This window comes from Pleurodeles waltl, chromosome 4_1 (genome assembly GCF_031143425.1).
Source record: "Pleurodeles waltl isolate 20211129_DDA chromosome 4_1, aPleWal1.hap1.20221129, whole genome shotgun sequence".
NCBI lineage: Eukaryota > Metazoa > Chordata > Amphibia > Caudata > Salamandridae > Pleurodeles > Pleurodeles waltl.
Genome location: NC_090442.1, coordinates 127970092 through 127993035, shown reverse-complemented (window position 1 = coordinate 127993035; position 22944 = coordinate 127970092). Strand labels below are relative to the sequence as shown.

The window sequence follows — 22944 nt, the reverse complement described above, 5'->3', positions numbered from 1 at the left end:
CAGAAAATTCGACGCATACCCTATTTTTCCACGCATATCCTTCTCTGGCGTCTCTGCGTGTGTTATTTTTGCTCCAAACCAGGTACTTGTGTACTCAAGAGACAACTGTTGATTTCTAAGATTTAAGACACTTTTGAAACCTTCAAAAGAGATATTTCACCTTGTGCTTATTGGATCTGTATCATTTTGACCTTAATTTAACCAGATAAATATCCTATATTTTTCTAAACCTGTGTGGTGTATTTTTGTGGTGTGTTCACTGTGTTACTGTATGATTTATTGCACAAATACTTTAACATCACCTTCTAAGTGAAGCCTAGCTTCCAGAGGGCAGGCACAGGATAATTTGGATTGTGTGTGACTTACCCTGACTAGGATTGTGGCCCCTATTTGGACAAGGTTATATACCTCTGCCAACTAGAGACCCCATTGATAACATCTCCATTTGCCTTCTCTATTTGCCTCACATATTAAATCTTAATTCCTCTTTATGCAATTTTATGAAGTCAAAGTTCTTATCAAGAATCTAGCCAAAAAATATGACCTGACTGAATAATGCTTCAAATGTTGAGAATGCCATGTTTCAGAGCAAAGGGAAACCCTTAATTAAGTTACAGTGATTCATGAAAATATGTTAACATGTGATATATCCATCACCAGAGCTAATTTGAAAATGTGAGGTCTGCTTCAGTGTAGGGGTTTTAAGAGAGAGTCACCTTTCCATAGATGACTGTTAGACTTGGCATCCTTGGTGTGGTCTCCCCTAATTTTTTGCCTCTGTTTCCCAGGTTGTTGATGTGTGCTGGACTCTATTTTGCTATCCAGTGCTAAAGTGCAAGTGCTCCGATGTAAAATGTATGTGTAATTGGATATCTATGATTGGCATATTTGATTTACTGGTAAGTCCCTAGTACAGTGCACTAGAAGTGGCCAGGGCCTGTAAATCAAATGCTACTAGTGGGCCTACAGCACTGGTTGTGCCACCCACATTAGTAGCCCTGCAAACATGGCTCAAACCTGCCACTGCAGTGTCTGTGTGTGTAGTTTTAAACTGCCAATTTGACTTGGCAAGTGTACCCACTTGCCAGGCCTAAACCTTCCATTTTCTTATATGTATGACACCCCTAAGGTAGGCCATAGGTAGCCCCATGAGCTGGGTGCAGTGGATGTTTAAGGTAAGACATATAGTAATATGTTTTATATCTCCTGACAGTGAAATACTGCCAAATTCGGTTTTCACTGTTGCAAGGCCTATCTCTCTCATAGTTTAACATGGGGGCTACATTTAAATATGATTGAAATGTAGATTCCCTTTGGGAGCAGAGGGACATGTGGTATTTGGGGTCTCTGAACAATTTAAACATACATCTTTTAGTAAAGTTGGTTTTGAGATTGTGTGTTTGAAAATGCCACTTTTAGAAAGTAGGCATTTTCTTGCTTAAACCATTCTGTGACTCTGACTGTTTGTGGATTCCCTGTCTGGGTTAGTTTGATAGGTGGGCTGTTTGCACCTCTCTCTAGACAGTGACACAAAGGGAGTTGGGATGTAGCCTGCATATCCTGATGAGCTATCTGTGCTAGGAGGGATGGGAGGAGTGGTCACTTACCACTTAAACCTGAAAGGGTTGGGCCTGCCCACACACAATGCAGTCTCCAACGCCTTGGTGTGAGTCTGAGGCCTGACCTATGCAAGGCAGGATTTCACAAACAAGAGAGACTTTCCTTTGAAGTGGGCCTACTTCAAAGGTATAACTGGGTATAAGAAGGGCACCCAAACCCCTGAAAATAAGATCACTTCTGGAAATCAAGAGGAACCTCTGCCTGGAGAAGAGCTGAAGAGCTGAGGAGAAGTGATGCCCTACCTGTGACTGTGCTTTGCTGCTTCTGCCTGTGCAAGGGGACAAAGACTGGACTTTGTTGTGCATTCGTGCTTGTGAAGAAATCACATAGGGCTTGTCATGAGCTTGCCTCCAGTTGGTTAATTCTCAGGGCAAAGACTTCACCTGCCAGCACGTGGACTCTCTGCTGAGACTCCTGCCCTGCCAAGTGGTGCCCTATCTAGTTCCTGGGGCCTTGAAAGGTGAAGCTGGCAGACCAAGACTGAAAATCCAAGCACAGACCGCCATGCAGGGAAATGTTTGACGCACCTCCCAATACGCGGCTGAGAAACAATGCACCGCTGGCCTTACGGCTGAAATCAACGCACCATCTGCATCGCGGCTGGAAGATCAACGAACGCGGCTGAGAAATGACGTGCAACACCCGCTGACGGAGGCTGATAACATCGCAACCCTTTTTTCTGATACCTTGCGGCAGGATTTACGAACCAAACCTCGCTGGGCACAGAAAAATTTCGCAAAACCTGCCCGGACCGAGAGTGCTTTTCCACATCAACGTATCGCTCTCCTGCGGAGAGGAAAAAAGACGCATGCCGACCTGATCGGAGGAGGAACGATGCATGGTCTCGCTTGCGAGTGAGAAATCGACGCATTGATTACCTTTTCTGACGCACACTTGCCTGTGCGGTGTTATTTTGACGCAACCCCTGTACTTTTTTAATGCTAACAGTGTTAGCACTCTTTCTTGCTCTTTAATTTATAACTTGACTTGTGCATGGTGGATGTTTGTCGTTTTGGTCTTGTTTTGTTTAGATAAATATTACCTGTTTTCCAAACCTGTGCTGTGTCATTTTGTGGAGTTTTCACCGAGTTACTGTGTGTGTTGGTACAAATACTTTACACCTAGACTCAGGTAATTCTCCTTTACCCTGACTAGAGTGAGGGTCCTTGCTTGGACAGGGAGTAACCTGCCTGCCATCCAAAGACCCAATTTCTAACAATGACGAAATTCATACAGTCTGAAACAAATGCATCATTTGCTGCAGGGTGACTACATGTACATTGCACCAGCACTGGCAGTTAGGGGCCAGTTGGCCAGTGAGAGAGCAACATTAAGCCAAAACTTGACTGCCATCAGTAAGGCTTACCGTGGTCTATGCAAATGCCAGTTGATAAATGAAAGAGTCAATGGCTTTGAGAATGATTGCTTCATTTTCTGCAAATCCACATGTTCACCATTTCATGACACTGGAGTTCAATAAGAGTGTGGTGGATGTCCAATGACCTGTCTGCCAAACTCACATTTTCCTTGCCATAGTTAGAGGTGAGGGAACCACACGGTTCCCATTCATAAAGCCGTAGCTGGTTGCAGCCTCAGAAATGTGTGACCTGACGACCGGTCTCTCATTGAGCCATCAAAACTTCAGAACCATTGTTTCACCTTCACCATGCTTTAGGCCAGACGACCTTCACCCATTTATCTTGCCCAGGTCCATCATGTGAGGTATGGCTATCATGGAGTGTAAAATCAATCAGTGGCCCTAGTACTCGGGTAAAAACCTTCATGAGCATCAGGGCTCTTGATATTTTTTATTTTCATTAACAAACTCTCACTTTGGAAGTTTGCTACTGAAAAACAATGCTTTGTGCCGAGCACATTCCACAAAAATAGCACCCGCTTGGCAAACCTCTCTACCTTCAGCGCAACCACCACACCAGTAGCTTCACCCAAGGCTCTGGAAATCACCAGGCATACAGGGATTTCAAACTGGACAGGCGATCCTCCATCAGCAGATGGGAGACCATAGCCTCTCGTGACCTGGTAGTACGGCAAGCGAACTGCATTCATTAAATGACTACCCACATTCCTTAGCCCAAGTCTGAGTCTGTTCATCAGTGGCACCATCTTACAGATTTTGTGCTCATTAACAAAGCCATGGTTTTTAAAATTCTAATACATATTCACCTCAGTTTGAATTTGAATGAGCTTCAAGAGTGCATTGCTTTGTTCAGTGTGAAATTGGACTGGAACAGGTGACATGAAGTCACGTGGTATTCTTAGGTTTCTTTGTGGGAAGGGGAATGCTAGAAGACTTCAAAACTAAAAACAAGTCACAACAACGCAAAAATACATTCTTTACACGTGACCACACCTCTTTAGTTCATCATTTCTAATTTGCTGGTGCTGAATTTTTCATTTGGTTTTGAAAAATGTTCTCAAGACTTTTGCGAATGACTTCTTCCCACCAATGGGAGTTTGAGCCAGGCAGCGTCCCAGGTGCCTCGTGTCCCTTAAGTAACTGAAGTGAATTTATAAGCTTTGAAGTGGACGTGGAGATAGTAAGAAGATGCTTCCCTTTGCTGCAGGTAGTGGCAATACACGAGGAGGAGTATTCGTGCAACAGATTTCTTGTCCTAAATTGGATCACAAAATCTATAATATTTCTACCGGGGAAGAGGCGCCCTAACCATTAAACCTATTTTGTTGTCCAGTTAAAATTACTAAATTAACCTAATTAATTTTGTGGTAGATTTTTAATCCTATATATTGTATTATGTTTAATATAACATGCAGTGTTATGTTGTATATTTATTTACCTAATGTTTTATTTTATGTGCTATTTTGCGTGTTTTGTGATGTGCTATTTTACGTTATTGTACATTGTGTGTCATGTTGTGTATTACAATGTTATGTTGCTACGTGACCTATTTTCTGTTAAACTGAGTCATCAGGAATCCATAGATACAGGTGATTCTTCTGCCATCTAAGGTTAGTTGTCAGCGTGCTGTGTAACATGTTGTGTTCATTTCCTGCTGGTGGTCTGCTGGCTCCAATGTACAGCGCTTAAGGTTTGAGCAGCAGTTGAGCAAGAGTCCCTACCCTATTTGATTTAGATTTTACCCTGTATACCCCCAATACTTTTTACGACTTTTATCAAAGTTTCTGAACTTTTATTTTGAAGTTAAAATATAACTATTTGTATTTTATAATTGATCTCGATATTCCAGGGGACTGACACAGTGATGCTGATGATCTAGGAGCTAGATACAGTTCTTTTCTACACCTTGTACCCCTCCTCCAGGCTGCATCCTCTTGTCACACTCCAGCCCCTATAGTCACGGGTCTGTCAGGGTTTCACACACTTGGCATATTCTCGTGAGCCAGTCCTTGACGTGCTCAGAGGCAATGACGAGCAAGAAGGGTTTCTAAACCATGATGTGCAGAGACGGGTCGCAAGTAAGGCTACACAGTGCCCAACATAAGCCGCCTGTGTCTGGTTTTGCGGCGCTACCTGGGTAGTAAAGTGCTGGATCGTAAAACCTCACAGAATGACAGGGCTAATGACCATTATTTTGTAGGTGGTCGGCTACAAACATAGGTCTGCAAGGAAGAGCTGAGCGCCACCTCCGCGTTTTTATTCTCCAGATGTTTTTTTTTTGCCTTTTACCTGAAGGAAGCCTGGGTTCTTTAAAGGAACCGGTGCTTGCGTCCTCTTTAGAAATAATGTTTCCCAAACACAACACGGACGAAATGGGAGGGAGTAGGCAAAATGTTTCTGGCCAGTGCCTGCTTCGTACCAAGGTGACCCCGCACAATTACCAAACTAGAAGATGTCCATTGGGGGGCAGCTCCCGCCACCATCTCCTTTGAGCAGCTGGTTTAGGACTGCAGTTGCAGTCACAAGTTATTGATATATCTCGTCGTGAACTGCATTACGAGTGAACGCCCCTTTCACAGCTCTTCTTAACTGAGATCGGAATGAGTTGGTAATCTAATTTTGTGATCCAGAACCTTTACCGAATTGCAAAAATGGTTTAATAGAAAAAAGTCATTTTGTGGTCACAAACCTTGTGACTTTATGAATCATGGGGTTTGAGAGGGTAACACAGTTCTGTACATTAGACCCTTAATTCCATTTTTCATGTAATGCTTTGATTTTCTTTTGATGATTCTTTGCTACCTGCGCTTGGATAGTTCAGGATCCCAGGCGGTTTAGTGCCTGGATGCTCAGCATTATTTCATAGCCGCTTCCTTCAGTTTTTCTAGGACTCCCCAAAATCCCATCAGATCAGAATTAGATTCCCTGAGGGAGAGGAAGCTGGAAACTACCATTCTTCAGATGTAAACGTTTTATCATTTAGGTTCTGTGGTTGTGTAGCACATAATGCACCATATGTCCATTTTGAGGCACTTTTCCCTTAGAAACAAGGTATACATATATATCGAGTGGACAAGAAGCACTGAAAATGTTTAAGCAAAACAGCACATTCTAAGAGAAGGCATTTCTTTCCAGACCACCATACGAAGGATATAGACGCAGGTAGGTGAGTGGTATGTGTACAAGGATTACACAACAGTGGTGCACAGGACGTGAAAATTGACCTTCCTGGCACACACACATAGGGTTCCTGTGCCCATTAATGACAGTACAGCAACCTCACAATGTGCTCCCCTTCCTGTCCAGAGACCAGACAAGGACACATCTGTCTGGCCAGCTAAAATGTCGAATAGTGTAATATATATATATATATATATATATATATATATATATATATATACACACAAAGTTGAAGCTTTCACTTTGTATTTTTGCAATGAGCAAATATCATGGTGTTATTCTGCAACATTATTATTTTTACAAAAAACAAAAAATATCTTCATGGATTTGTTTTGAGGCTGTGCCTATGCCTGTTAGTTTTTTTAGTGCTAGTAACCTTTAGGACCACATCCATTAGAAACATGTGACCACTCTGTTCGCTGTATAATTAAACATCTGACAGACTTGATAGTTAATCTACCGTCTGCTGTAAAATGAATAGATTTTAGCAAAGAAATATCTCGAGGTGAGTCAATGAAAGCTACTTGGGATCCTGCATTAGAAATTCAGTGCAAAAGCTGTATGGCTCTAGATAGAAGTGCATTTTTCTGCAGCAGGAGACAGACATCCTATACATTTATTCTGTGTCATGAATATTATTTTTCATAGTTGATGCCACTTCATGTTTCTATTACTGCTTCAACTGAGAACCTTATATAATAATTAAGTAATATACAACATCGTCCAGTATGGCTCTTTGCGGTGGAAATCCGTGCGTCCACGACGTCTCGTCATAGGATCTGAGAAGAATAACCACCATCCTTACCTCCAGGAGGCCACAAACTGCTCTTGTGCTTTAGAGAAAAACAAATTCATCATTTGCTATTGAGTTAGATTTGTTTAGTACCTGCTGAACATGGGTGATGTGTAATTAGTAAGTGTATGTGCAGAAATGCCTTAATTGCTTGAAAGTGAAGTCAAGAATGAGGTGAATAACTCAGCATTAATATGCTGCATATTTTGACATTTCTTAGTACATAATTCAGTGAAGTATGCCTCATAATTTATCCTTTCATTACCGGACAACTTCTTAAAGGGCCATTTAAAGGCAAATGCTAATAAACAAATGGGTGCCAACTGTATTTACACAGGATTTAACAGTGGCGCCCAGCAGCAGCTTTGTGAAATTTGTGATTGCTTTTGTGTTGCACTTGCCACCAGCTTTGAGTTTTAGCTAAAATTATGAGGCCACGTCCAAAACTGTCCCAAAACTGTTTTTGCACACTTGTTTCCAATTTCACTCAGCGAAGTGTTACAAACCTCTGCTCCGGTGCACATGTTCTCTGCTCTGCAATGTTTTGTTCAAGGTGTAAACATTAGGGTTTAAAGGACTTTGGGCCAGATGTAGCAAAAATAAAAATTGCGACTCGCATTTTGCGCGTTGATGCGACTCGCAAAATGCGAGTCGCAAATTGGAATGTCAGAAAAAAAAGCGATCCGATTTTGCGACTCGCAGCCGGACTCGCAACGCTGTGTGCGAGTCCGCAGTTTGCGAGGTCGCTGTTTGCGAGTGTGCAAAAAACGAACTCGCAATTAGCGAGTCGGTGTCGCAAATTGCGATTACCTTCAAAATAGCTTGCAGGTGCAGCAGAACACTCCAGAAAGCATACCAGAACACTCTGGAAACACTTCCTGGCACATGATGATGACATCACAGCCAGGAAGTTAACAAATACACCTGGGAGGAGGGCTCAACAGTGAGCAGTGTCTCTGCCACTGACAGTAGGGTGCTGAGGAGTGGTAGGCACAGCACCATGGACGCAGCAGGGACCAGCCAGGCTGGCAGGAGGGGCAGGAGATCATAGATAACAGCCAGGACAGATTAATGTGGCACATGGCGTTAATGTGCCACATGACTGGTTGGCATTTTCCTGCCCATGGACAATTTCAACTTGTATATAGTTTCTTCATGACATTAATAAAACAGTTATTTTTGTTCCACTTAACAAATGGTTAATAGGTGAGTATGGTGGGAGTTGACACGTACCGTCCAAAATATTGCGTTGCAATGTGGTCCCGTCTCAGTCTGCCTTGATTAGCTAGACTCCTATCCCCATGATGGCGATGTGGTTGTTCTTGCTCTTCATCATCAGGATCTGGGTCTGCAGGGGTGAGAGGTAGCCCACGTCGGGTGGCTATGTTGTGGAGGATGGCGCATGCGACCACAATTTTGAAAGCGGTAATGGGGGTGTATTGGGGGGCGCCTCCTCTGCGGTGGAGGCATCTGAATCTTGCCTTCAGCAGTCCGAAGGTGCGCTCGATCAGGTTCCTGGTCCTCTTATGCGCACTGTTGTATTGCCTCTCTGATTCAGTTCTGGGTGTTAAAAACGGAGTCATGATCCAAGGCCTGAGAGCATATGCACTGTCACCTGTTGGGCACAAAAGTACACGGTTAGGAAGTCCAGATTGTCGTGCACAGTGACCTGTGTGTATGTCTGCAAGTGTCTGTGGCTCTACCTAGGAGGTAACCGTCTCCAAATTCCCCCGTTCCAGGTGTTGATGTATCCCACTATGCCTAAAAATGTATGAGTCATGGGTACTGCCAGGAAACTTAGCTACGATGTCCGTGATGACATAATGGGCATCACAAACAACCTGTATGTTGAGTGAGTGGGTACACTTCCTGTTGCGGAAAATGTGTTCCAGATTAGCAGGGGGGCATATTTGAATGTGTGTCCCATCTACACACCCTATGACATGAGGAAAGTGGGCAATGCGGTAAAAGTCCAGCTTGGTGCTGTAAATTTCTGCCTCATTCCTTGGTAAGTATATGAAGTGAGACATGTGCGTGACTAAGGCATCTAGGAATGCCCTGAGGAACCTTGACACTGCACTTTGGGATACCCCACCTGCCACGGCAATGACCCCCTGATAGCTCCCTGAGGCCAAGAGGTGCAGTGCGCATAGTACTTGCACATGCGTAGGGATGGCGCAGCCACGTAGAGTCTTGTGTTCTAGCTGTGGTTTCAGTAAATCTATTAATTCTAGAATGGCTGCGCTGCTAAGGCGGTATTTGTCATAGATCTCCTCTTCAGTTTGCTGAAAAAGAGTCTGCCTGGTTCTATATATCTTCTCCTGTCTGTGGCCCCTCCTCCTCCTCTGCTGGGCTGCGTAGACTCTCCTCCTCACTGCTATCAGGTATATCTCCGCCATCTTGAGTAACCCAGATGCCTTCTGGGTCCCCTTTTATACTTTGGTAATGGTTACCACCTGCTCTGAGTTAGTGGTAAATGGGACATGCAAACTGGGCTTTTTGTGACTAGTCGCAATTTGCGAGTTGCAATTGCATATGGGTTGCGACTCGCAAATTGCGACTTGCAATTTGCGGGTCGCAAAATGGGGTCGCACCGGATGCGACTCGCAAACGGGTCCCATCGCTTTTTGCGAGTCGGAAATGGGCTTTTTGCATCCCATTTCCGATTTTGCACTGTCGCAAATTGCGATTCGGCCCGTTTGCGAGTCGCAATCGTTTGCTACATCTGGCCCTTTGTACTTTCCCACCTTTTTCCCATACATACCTATGACAGAGTCGGATTTTTTTTTGTCAGACTGTGGGTTGAAAGTTCCCTTATTTCTAAAGTTGAAAAGTAAGCTACTTGAGCCCAGAAAGCCAGCCTGCTGTACCAGCCACCAAAGGTCAAAATAGTTAAAGCAGTTCTAGGATAAATATGCAATGTAAGGGCTTTACAAATGTGTCAGTATTGACAGATCAGTGCACACTAAACTCAGGATAGAGGTGCATGTAAAAAAAGTCTGTGGATGGTGCACCAATGATTCAGGTGCACTCTGTGGGTTTGAGAAATCTCTGTGGTATGACTGGGATGGTGATTGAAGGTGATGATAGCATTGAATTGTGAGAGCTCTTTGAATGTCTGAGCACTGATTGCAGCCTAAAGACTGGATAGAGCATAATGATGGCATAATTTACAAGCCCCTTGCACTGCCTCTGCACCAAATTGTTTTGGACTCAGAGAAGGCGCTAGCAGTGCACTACACTGCTCCATGTTTATAAACTGACACATTGGATCCAAAGCTTCAGTTTGTAAAGCCCTGCATCACATTATACCTTGGCCAGGTATAATGTATGCAGGGTAGGCGTTCCCACAAAAAAAGGCAAGTAGAATTGACACAGTGAAATTTTCAACTTTTCACTGCGTCACTCTACAACTTCGCTGTGTCACAATCTGGCCGCCTGCTCAGACCAGGCAAAAAATTGATTCAGGGCTTTTTACTATTGAACTCTTCTCACATTGCTAGACTTGTATCTGTTTAAAAACACAACTCCAGCAATGCGTCACTTTAGCACAAACAGATGAGTCAGAACTTCTGACGCACCTGTGAAAACGTGCGCCATGGAGCTCTGTATTGTGAACACAGTGCACCCATGGTATCGTTAGGGTATGTAGGGCAGGGAATGAGGCTGATTGAGAATTCCATCTGTGGCCTACTCCTGTAAAAATGTGGAAATTAAACTGAAATAATAACACATTATGAGAAAGCAGGAGATTTTACCTTGTCAACAATGTACGCAGGCTTCTACATGGTGGTTGAGGTGAATGGGCCAAGTTGTTAAACAGGTACATTATATAACTCTTCAAGGCCCTCATTCCAAGTAGTAAGGAAATCCCAAACTGGGGACAAATTCCTGTTTGCACACAAATTGAGATTCTCTTTACTGTGTTTAGCACACTATACTATGCCACACTGTTTTCCCTGATACGTTTTTCCAACAAAAACCTATTCAAATTACCATTACTAACCAAGTGGCTGATAAGTTTGTTCTGCCTGACAATTTCCTGGCACATCCAATTTTTTGTTGCTCAAGCCTTGTAATGAGCTCATTAGAGGAGATCCACCTCATTCAGTGAACATAAATAGTAATTTGGAATTTGTGGGAAAAGTCATTTTGAACTCGAGATGCATGAGAGGATGATTTGTTTAGTTGACTAGAAAGATTATGGCCCCAAGGATAGGCCATGGAAATCAGCTGGACATGCACATTGTTGGACCTGGCTTTTTGACAGGGACATCCCCAAACTTTTTGCCTCCTTCCTCCTATTTTTTCTGACCTGTTGTTGTTGGCTTTTGACTTCTGGGCACTTTACCACTGCTAACCAGTGCTAAAGTGCATATACTCCCTGTGTAAATTGTACTATTGATTGGTTTATCCATGATTGGCTATTTAATTTACTTGTAAGTCCCTAGTAGAGTGCACTACATGTGCCTAGGGCCTGTAGATTAAATGCTACTAGTGGGCCTGCAGCACTGGTTGTGCCACCCACTTAAGTAGCCCCTTAACCTTGTCTCAGGCCTGCCATTGCAAGGCCTGTGTGTGCAGTTTCACTGCCACTTCGACTTGGCATTTAAAAGTACTTGCCAAGCCTAGAACTCCCCTTTTTCTACATATAAGTCGCCCCTAATGTGTGTCCTAGGTAACCCCTAGAGCAGGGTGCTGTGTGGGTAAAAGGCAGGACATGTACCTGTGTAGTTATATGTCCTGGTAGTGTAAAACTCCTAAATTCGTTTTTACACTACAGTGAGGCCTGCTCCCTTCATAGGCTAACATTGGGGCTGCCCTCATACATTGTTGAAAGTGGCAGCTGCTGATCTGAAAGGAGCAGGAAGGTCATATTTAGTATGGCCAGAATGGTAATACAAAACCCTGCTGACTGGTGAAGTCGGATTTAATATTACTATTCTAGAAATGCCACTTTTAGAAAGTGAGCATTTCTTTGCACTAAAATCTTTCTGTGCCCTTCAATCCACGTTTGGCTAGGTTTAGTTGACAGCTCCTTGTGCATTCACTCAGACACACCCCAAACACAGGGTACTCAGCCTCACTTGCATACATCTGCATTTTGAATGGGTCTTCCTGGGCTGGGAGGGTGGAGGGCCTGCCCTCACACAAAGGACTGCCACACCCCCTACTGGGACACTGGCGGACAGGATTGAACTGAAAGGGGACCTGGTGCATTTCTTAGACACTCTTTGAAGTCACCCCCACTTCAAAGGCACAATTTAGTATAAAACAGGGCCTCTGCCCTACCTCATCAGACACTTGCTGGAGAAGAAACCTGAACCAGAAACTACATCCTGCCAAGAAGAACTGCCTGGCTGCTCAAAGGACTCACCTGTCTGCTTTCTCCAAAGGACTGCTGCCTTGCTGTTGGCCTGCTGCCTTGCTGAACTCTTGTCTGGCTGTAAAAGTGCTCTCCAAGGGCTTGGATAGAGCTTGCCTCCTGTTACCTTAAGTCTCAGGACCAAAAAGACTTCTCTTTTTCACTTGGACGCTTCGTGCACTGAAATTTTCGACACACAGCATGTTCCGCAGCAAGAAAAACGCCGCACACCGACACTGATCGACGCGACACCTTCGGGACGACCGGAACTTCAACACACGGCCTCGCAAAGACAACGCCGCCCGACTTCCAGAGGAGAAATCGACACGACGCCTGCCATGAGAGCGAAACTTCGACGCACAGCCCCGCGGAACGATGCGCAGCCGGAAAACAAGCAGGAGAATCCACGCACAGACCCGGGACATCTGGTAATCCCCGCGATCCACAGAAAAAGACTGTCCGCGCACCAGAAAACGACGCACGACTTCCCCGCGTGAAAAATAACAACGCAAGTCCATGTGTGCTGGGGAGAAATTGACGCACGCACCATTTTTTCACGTATCTCTTCTTCTGCGGCCCTTTACGGAGATTTTCCACTCCAAACCAGGTACTTTGTGCTTGAAAGAGACTTTGTTTGCTTTTTAAAGACTTAAGACACTTTGGGGGTCAATCCCACCCCGGCGGGCGGCGGGCACCGCCCGCCGGGCGGAGACCGCCAGAAGACCGCACCGCGGTCAAATGACCGCGGCGGTCATTCTGACTTTCCCGCTGGGCGGGCGGGCGACCGCCAAAAGGCCGCCCGCCCAGCGGGAAAGCCCAAGCAACGATGAAGCCGGCTCCGAATGGAGCCGGCAGAGTTGCTAGTGTGCGACGGGTGCAGTGGCACCCGTCGCGATTTTCAGTGTCTACTTTGCAGACACTGAAAATCAGAATGGGGCCCCCAGGGGCCCCACGACACCCGTTCCCGCCAGCCTCTTCCTGGCGGTGTAAACCGCCAGGATCAGGCCGGCGGGAAGGGGGTCTGAATCCTCATGGCGGCGCTGCTTGCAGCGCCACCGTGGAGGATTCCCTGGGGCAGGGGAAAACGGTTACCCTTTTCTGACCGCGGCTTTACCGCCGCGGTCAGAATTGCCCCAGAAGCACCGCCAGCCTATTGGCGGTGCTTCCTCCGTCCAGGTCGGAATGAGGCCCTTTATATCACTTTTCAGTGATATCTTTACAAATTCATATTGCATCTTTGATCGTTTTGATCTGCAAATACCCAGATAAATATTATATATTTGTCTAAACACTGTGTGGTGTATTTTTGTGGTGTTATATTATGGTATTGTATGATTTATTGCACAAATGCTTTACACATTTCCTTCTAAGTTAAGCCTGACTGCTCGTACCAAGCTACCCGAGGGTGGGCACAGGCTGATTTTGGATTGTGTGTGACTTACCCTGACTAGAGTGAGGGTTCTTGCTTGGACAGAGGGCAACCTGGCTGCCAACCAAAAAACCCATGTCTAACACACATGCTCTACTTTTAATTCACCTTTTCCATGCTCATCATCCGGACAAATATCTGCATGTTTATCAGCCTTTTGGGGGATACTGTCATGGTGTGTCACAGGTGCTCACTCCCACTTTCATCCACCACTGGTGTGACAGGAGCAATGCTGCACAGGACTGCACTATCTGTGCTGCTCTGTTGTTAACCCAATCACAAGTACAGTCAGTGCCCATGTGGACATCCCAAAGGGCGTTACCGTATGACCTAAATCGGTAGCAGGTTGCAGCGGATTTCGAGGATCTACTGCAAGATTCGAGGATCCTGAAGTCTATATAAATTAATCACACAAGGGTGTGACCAGGTGTTTGTCTTTTCCCCATATTGATGAGAGGAAGCCTCTGCTTGTACTCGGCTCTTCACCTGTGTTTCTCTGCTTGCTGTTAGCTCTGTGTTTGTGGCGCTCCAGTCAAGAATATCATCTGGCCAGCCACAAGAACATCTTCCCAGAATATTTCTGTTTGAATACCTTCTTTATGTTGCTTATGCAGCATCACGTCAAACACTTTCCTTGCATTCTTTGATGAAGAAGCACCATCTTCAGAGTTCTCCAGTTAGTTATAGCTAAGAAGTATTAGATAATATTTAATAGTTTGACTCACAGTAGGCCCATACTCTGTCTCCTGCACCTTTGTACAGACATTCTGTCACACCGTTAATGCTGTTCTATAACAACTGACTCTTTTGACTCAATAAGTTATGTGCAGATCATTTGTGAATATTTGTTTCTGATTGGTGTTTCAGGGTGTAGAGCATTAACCACTGCTTTTGGACATCTGAATAAGACCAGTCTCATGGCAATTAATTTGGTGGTATCAAGAGATGGGTACTTTGCAACTGATATGCTGAATCATTGCCATAGTGCAACAATTACTAGAGCAAATTATATGCATTTCTTATAGAATGTTACCATTCATGTAAAATCCTTGTAAATGAAAAAATGCTGTATTTTAAGTGGATGCTGAGACTTTGGGTAAATGATAGCAAGGTATTACCTGTTTGACTAGTGGAACTCCTAATAGGCCCCAGTACTGTCCCCTGAACTTGCATAATGACATTGTGCAACAAGGTCAAAGTGCCGGAAGAACTGACCCTTTGGCAGGAATTTGTTTTTAAAAAGCAAGAGAGGAATGATTCTGACACCATGAGGATTTTCTCCTAGAGTCATATTTAATCTTTTCTGTTCAAGATCTCCAGAAATTCCCTGGTGGTTCCCAACTGTAGAAAGGTACATCAGACGGTCGACTGTAAAGAAGGTGAATGGTCTGAAGCAACTACAAAGAAAGCTACAACTCCGTTGGACAGTTGATCTTTGGGATTCTGTTGGCAGAGCCAAGGGATGGCAATGACTTCAGAAACATGACAGTCCACCCGAGTCTAAATAGGGCAGGAGGACCTGGTGACATGGTACTCTGCCTGCCACATTTGTGTAAAGAACGCTGTTATGATGTCTAGTTCATTACAGTCTAAATTATAATTATAATAATCAACAGTTGGAAATTTGACCCATTTTCAACCTATCGAACTTTAACCTATCTTACCTAACTTTAACAAAGTTAATATCCTATGACTCAGCAGATGACTTAATGCTTGATGCACATGCAACAAGTCAGTGGAACAATATAAGTTGTCATGTTACACATCAACGTTATTGAAGTATTTCAGTTGTCTCAAACAGCATCCAGATGTCATGGATTGCATCCAGTGTAGAGAATTATCTGCACTGCTAGATGATTCTATGTGGCAATGTTTGTATTTTGCTTTGTTTGCATTGTTTCTACGGGTCAGTCCTACAACCAACACAACACACTATGCAGAACTTATTACTTAAAACCTATGCATCTCAGCGATGGCTATAGTTTAGTAATTTCAGGGCTGTTTCAGAGTGCTCAAAAGTGTTACCCAACATGAAGTGCCACACTGAAAACTAAAAAAACATTCAAAAGACCATGATGCCTATGTCTATAGCAGCACAGATAAGACATACAAGTAGATAGTAGAGGACTACCCACATTACCAAAATAAGATGCACAAAACATCCAACAACATTAGACAGAACATGTTTCATATACCCAACCACTCTCAGATATAGCACATATTCCAATATGAAGGGAGACCAAGGAACACAAACATGCAATGTGGCACATTAAACAGAACACCCTCTATGACCACTATTTCATCCCACAACACAGGGAGACCAATAACAATAGCTACTATAGAAACATCTAAATAACAAAACCAAACTTAGAGAAAAATCCCATGCATATTAAACAATAAAAGCAAATCTCACAGAACGTAAAACAGAAGTTCACTGATAAATAAATATCCAACTGAGCAATATAATGTTTAAATTATGCTTAATCACTGTAAATTACGCAGATTGATGAATTAAAAATATGCTTAAGCACCAGGTAAGGTTTTCTAGCCACATTATGACACAAAAACCATGAGCCTTCCTCGCCATAAAGAAATAATTAAAGGCCAACATAATCCACTGTTATCCATTATAACACCTGGCATCCTTGGTATGGTTTCTCTTAACTTTTTGCCTTCTGACCTCCTGTTTTACTGACTCATTTTTGCTAGTTTTCAAGATTCTATGCACTTTACCACTGATGACCATTGCAGGTGCTCTGTACTCTAAAACATGGTAACATTGGCTTATCCAAAACAGGCATATTTGATTCACTGCTAAATTCATAGTAAAGTTAACTAGGGGTGCCCAGGGCCTGTAAATGAAATACCACTAGTGGGCCCGCAGCACTGATTGTGCCTCCCACCACAGTAGTCTTCAAACATGTCTCAGGCCTGCCACTGCTGAGTCTGCGTGTGCAGTTTTAAACTGACATTTCGATCTAGAGAGGGCACACAATTGCCAGGCATAAAACCTCCTTTTTATAATGTATAAGTCATCTCTAAGGTAGGCCCAAGAGCAGGGTGCTGTGTATTGAAAACAAACGGTGGACATGTACTTTTTAGTTTATCATGTCTAGATAGTGGTAGTCCTATCTCTAACATAGGTTAACATTGAGAGATTGCCTTAAAACATCTTTTAAGTGTAATTCTCAATTGTGAGAAGATATAAATTTGGAGTTTGGTGTCTCTGGACCCGCAATTTAAAACTCATGGTGAAGTCAGATTTTAAACTGTAAGTCTGAAAATGCCACTTTTTGAAAGTTGGCATTTTCTTTCTTTAATCATTCTTTGACTTAGCCTGTCTCTGAATACACATCTGGGCGGGATGACAGCTACACGTCATGAATCCCCTCTAGATAGCCACAATCATAGGACACTCAGTGACATCTACATTCATCTGTATACTGATGGGTCTTCCTAGGCTGTGGGGAGGGGTGCACACTTGCACTTCAATAGGTGGTGTCCCAGCTCCATACAAAGGACTGATTATCCCGTACAGATAGCCTGGCAAACAGGACTTTCATGAAAGGAATCCTTGTGCACTTCAAATAACTCCTTTGAAGTCTCTCCTACCTAAGAGGGCTTTTTGGGTATAAGTACTGGGCCATAAACACCACTAAACTATTTCGCTTTGGGGGTCCTGAGGAAACTGTGTAACTAAGAGGAGCTACACTGCTAGGAAGAATTGACACTTTGCCATTTGCTCTGCTGTGTTGCTCTGCTGTCTGCTGTGCTGTCAGAAAGAACTGTCAACTTTCTCTTCTGTGTTAGTCTGTTGCCTGCTGCCTCTTCAGTGAGGGAAATCCTAAGATTACCCTCTACATCATCTGATCTTCCCAAGGAACTCCAAGGGCTTATTGGCTTGCCCCCATTTGTTGAAGTCTCAGGGACATCAAAGACTTTGTGACCGAGCACCCACTGCAACACAGCATCTGTGGCTGCATTCCTAATCTCAATTTGCCACAAGCTGCACTCTCTACAAGTCCCGGGATGGCAGATAAATCAACCACAGCATCCCTTGTTTATGAGCTGAACTTTCTGCAGTGAGAGCACCATTCGAACTACAGCCATGCCACAGAGCCGAGGGAAGATGGCGAGCGTGGACCGAGCATGTTGCCTAGGAAACCCTGATGCTTTGCAGGTGACAGAGTAGGAATTTGTCCCCATGTGACCCCGTACTGTGGGGCGACTTTGGCATTCTCACCCCTCCCATAAGATTGGAGACCTTTGAAAGTGATGACCCTGAGGTGCTACTGCCGGCCTCCTCCCAGTCCGGAATAATGGTCATGCGGCAGGACCCACACTCAAATGACGACCCGCTGTCAAGACAGTTAGAGGGGTTAGGGGGCAAGAGTAGTGATTGTGGCCGCTCCCTAGGCTTCACGTTCCCGAATGAGCTGCCTTGAACCCCTGCGAAAGTTCCCATTCCAGTATTGTCATGCCCTGATCTGCATTAATGTTGCTAGCAGCCAGCACCTTGTGTTGTAGACAAAGGAATATTCAACCATAAGGAAGAGCCCTAATCCCTGTTGTGATCTTTGTGCACATGTGCTTGTGCTGCTAACACTGAGCACACCATTTTTATGACTGACAAGATGTTATTCATCCTATTTCACTTGAATACCCCACACTAGTGCTGCTAGCACTGGATATTGTGGGATTGTCCTTATGCATATCTTCTCAAAATGTGATCGAATGCTGATCATTCTTGCAATAATATTCGCAAACTATTTATTGGATTTTTGTTGTTTTAGTCATATATATTCCAAATAAAGACTATCTATTTTTTGATAGTCTGTGATGTTTTTTAATGTGTTTCATTAAGTAAGTGTTGCACAAATACTTTAAACATTGCCTCTTAAGTTAAGCTTGACTGCTCTGTGCCAAGCTACCAGAAGATGAACACAGGTTAATTTAGGGAGTTTAACTTACCCTGACTAGGATTTTGGTCTCCACTTGGACCGGGTGCATCCCTCTGCCAACTAGAGACCCAATTTCTGACATCCATATAATATAAACACAAGATTATGCCAGCTAGGTCTGTATGAAAACTAAGAAACATGGTCAACAGAACTAATGGAAAAATGCACACCATACAACTAAACTTTAACAACATTACAAGGTTTACTCACAAAGGTAAGCTTACACATGAGTAAATCTGCACGTGTAAATTTACTCTTACACTTTTGAGTAACTTTACTCCTTTGAGCTATTCACCATGTACGAGTATAAAATTATACAATAGTGTGAACTTACATGTTCTCATCTCCTGAAATAAGTGGTCAAATCACTAAATACAGCAGTTAGTTAGTTAGTACACTAAGATATTTGATGTTCCACTATTTGAGCTGAGCTCTCCTAAGGAAAACCGTAAAAATCGATGAAACGTTAAGAAAGAAATAATAAAATATTTAATGTAATAAAGTAATGTTTAATACTTTTATATATTTATTTTAAGTGTAGAAAAAATAAAAATATTAAAGCATTATTAGCTTAATTTAAATCTGACATGTCATTTTTAAAATATACTTAATAAAATTAAAATTAGTTTTAAGTTTACATTATAAAAACAACACCACCTAAAGTAAAACATACACATTTTTATTATGTACCCCAAATTAATAAAATTGATGTAGAGAATTGATTGAAAGTAATTTAACTATATTATTAAAACAATTCATGTTACATTAATTTTTAAATTTAAATAATGTTAATAAAATATGTTAAATTAAAATAAAATATGCTCTATTCTTATATTTTTAATAATTAAATTAAATGTATTTGTACTTAATTATTTATATTATGAACTAGGTTAAATAATGTTCTTTAATTTAACATTGATTCCTACCACTGTTACTTTGTACTGTAGAGTTTGCAATGCCATTGGTTAGTCATGTGTGGTGCTAGACAAACTGCAGCTCTAACATGGAGTACATTTAATACTAATTGGGGTCCTTTTTGGCTGTAGTAACTTTAGAAGTGCAGTACATGCATGGGAATACACTTACTCTTTTGCATGTCCATCCCTAAATCCCTCCCTAACTCTGTCCTAAACCCTACCAACTCCTCCCTTCGCCCAACCTCTTTCATAGTAAATATTTCCCATTTTCCAGCTAATCCCCTCTGTCCCTCTCACAGTTACCACTAAAACATACAGTTACCTGTGCAGAGACTCTGCAGTCTCTACATAGAAAAACACAAGTAGAGCCGGAGGCAGAAACCCCTCACATAGGTTTGTGAATAGCATTTGGTAGTATGTTAATAGTAGTACTGTTAGTACTACTAAACATACTATAAAATGCAATTTGTAAATAGGCTCCCTCAATTTTCTGAAAAACGAATTGATTGATGTTTTAGCTGTAGTGCCAATTAACCGAAGGTGTCAGAAGAAATCAGTTTATTAAATAAATGTTTCATTTTGTTACAGATGTACATATCTTGTCACAGGGAACACAGGCGACTGTCACCAATTTTAACTACTGTAATAATTAAATGGTTTTCCATTGACCTTTGCAAAAATTCAACTAAGTCGTATATCATCTGTACTAATTCCACACCAAGCCTTCCAACAAAACCCTTGGTCTCTGTTGTCTCATTCTACTTGTACTGAGAAACCTCCCAATGGACATGGAAGATGTAAATAAAACTGTTGACGGTGAATTCAGTCTCTTGGGATTGACAGAGGAACCTAGGTTGAAGCTGATTCTCTTTGTAGTGTTCACAGTGGTCTATATCCTCACTGTGATTGGCAACATTGGCATTATTGTATTGATCCGGCTGAGCCCCCATCTTCAGACCCCTATGTACTTCTTCCTGAGCCATCTGTCCTTTGTGGATCTTTGCTATTCCTCTGACATTGCCCCTAGAATGCTTGTTGATCTGGTTTCTGAGACTAAGAAGATTTTTCGTGTCGGTTGTGTAATGCAATTGTTCATTTTCTTTGCTGCTGGTACCATTGAGGCTCTGCTTCTGGCAACCATGGCTTACGACCGCTATGCTGCTGTTTGTCAACCATTGCACTACATGGCCATCATGACAAAGAGATTTTGTGTCCTGCTACTGACTATGGTATACACTGTTGGGATTTTGCACTCCATGATAGAGACAGGTTGTACGTTCCGGCTTCCTTTCTGTCACTGGACAATTCATCATTTTTGCTGTGACATCCCTCCTCTGTTAAAGCTCTCATGCACCAACACTTTCATCAATGAAGTGGTATTATTCATATTTGGAGGTTCCTTGGCTATTTCTTCTCTCCTGGCAGTTTTCATTTCTTATGCCGCCATCATTTCAGCTGTCTTGCGAATGCGCTCCTCGGCAGCAAGACTTCGAGTCTTTTCCACATGTGCCTCTCACTTCACTGGTGTGACCTTATATTTTGGAACAATCATCTTCACTTACCTCCGTCCCTCTTCCGTCTATTCTCTTGACCAGGACAAGGCGGTAACTCTGTTCTACACTGTTGTGATACCAATGCTAAATCCTCTGATCTACAGCCTGCGAAACAAGGATGTGAAAGATGGACTGAGGAAAATAATTGTGCGAAAATTCATTTTAAGAGGAATATTTCCTCTAAATTTGTAACTAATTATGACTGTTTTTCAGGTATTTAATCATTATGTATAGTATTACACATACTTTGTGCCTCATTACGACCCTGGTGGTCTGACCAATACATTATGACTGTGGCGGTTGCACCACGGTCAGACCACCAGCACCACCAGTTTCCCTCCACTGGCAGGACTGGTGGTGCTGGTGGTCCTAATCCACCAGGGCAGCGCTGCTTGCAGCACCACCCTTGGGATTACGACTCCCCTCTCTGCAGCTTTTACATGGCGGTTGCACTTGGCATGGGCAGTGCAGGGGCCCCCATGGACAGCCCGTCATGCTTTTCACTGTCTGCGTTGCAGACAGTGAAATGTGCAACGGGTGCTATTACACCCTATGAACTGTAACATTGCAGCTGGCTCAATTATGAACCGCTGTCAATATTGAGGGCTGTTTATCGCTGGGTCAGCGGGCGGAAACACACTTTCTGCCTGCCGACCGAGTGGGGAACTCATAATCGGGCCCATGGGAAGGAGGCCCCACTGGTGGCACACTGACCGCGGGAGTTCGGCAGGAGGCCTTTTCTGCCCGCCAAACTTGTAATGACCCCCTAAGTCACTTTTACTATTATGTGTACCTCTTTATTTAGGTTTGTGTTTCTTTAATACAAAGATGCAAATACGAAATGTATTTGAACTAAAAAAAGTTACCATTTTATCGGGTTGGTAGAGAGTTTTGATAGTTAAATAATATAAGTTCCACTTTCTTTCACCCATCAGGAGTGACGATTAGGATAATTAGATTGATTCACTAAGCAACAATGTTAAAATGAAAATATGTTGCCAAACCTGTATTAATGACAAAACGTTTTAATGGATGTTGACTGGTCATTGTTAGTGGAAACATATGTGTATGTTCATCCATGTAATGAAAAAGTGCTAACATATACTCACTCATAATGTAAGAATGTAGATTGGGGAGCAAAGGTTGTCTATGTTTGTGGAGTCTGGAAGAAGGATCTTCATGTAGATAAGCCAGGTACCACACTGTAGAAGGCAGTACATTTTTTGTATTCAGATTAAGCTCTGGTTACAGTTTTAGCATGAATAGTTAGTTTCGGTCTCCCACTGAGGTAACCACCAGACTTACCCTAGCACAAGCAAATCAATATTCCATTACATCACCACATTCTGCCACCCACACTTCCATTCTGAAGCACAAACTCAGTCAGGCAGGGAAAGGAAACACACACCTCCTTTTCTTCCAAATAATGAATAAGCAAGAACAGCAAAGAATGTCTTACCACAATTAACCAAGAACCAAAACACTAGACCCACAAAGAACCAACACACTAGATGAAATCAAACAGAAAGAATCAAACAAAATTGTCTCAGCTTCAAACAAAACCTCTCAACAACTCAGTTCAGGACCAGACACAAATAAAGGTCACACTACAACAGGTGACAGTTTAAAGCACGGCCTCCTAACCCCCACTCTAACCATAACTCCCCTCTAGAATTGTAACAGAATACAAATCACAAGACATCTTACCTGAAAAATCTGATAGAGATGAGAATGGTGTTTGCGCCACG

The 22944-nt window shown here is 43.0% G+C and overlaps 1 protein-coding gene across 1 annotated transcript; it reads left to right on the top strand.

Annotated features, from left to right (window-relative positions):
- Positions 1-20404: 20404 nt before the first annotated feature.
- Positions 20405-21388, top strand: LOC138287130 (olfactory receptor 5AR1-like). Its single transcript, XM_069227491.1, has one exon. It carries the CDS (start codon positions 20426-20428, stop codon positions 21386-21388), a length of 963 nt encoding a protein of 320 aa, XP_069083592.1. The 5' UTR covers positions 20405-20425.
- Positions 21389-22944: the final 1556 nt, after the last annotated feature.

Excerpts from the sequence above, each read along its gene's own strand:
- LOC138287130 (XM_069227491.1), top strand. The coding sequence starts at position 20,426 with ATGGACATGGAAGATGTAAATAAAACTGTTGACGGTGAATTCAGTCTC.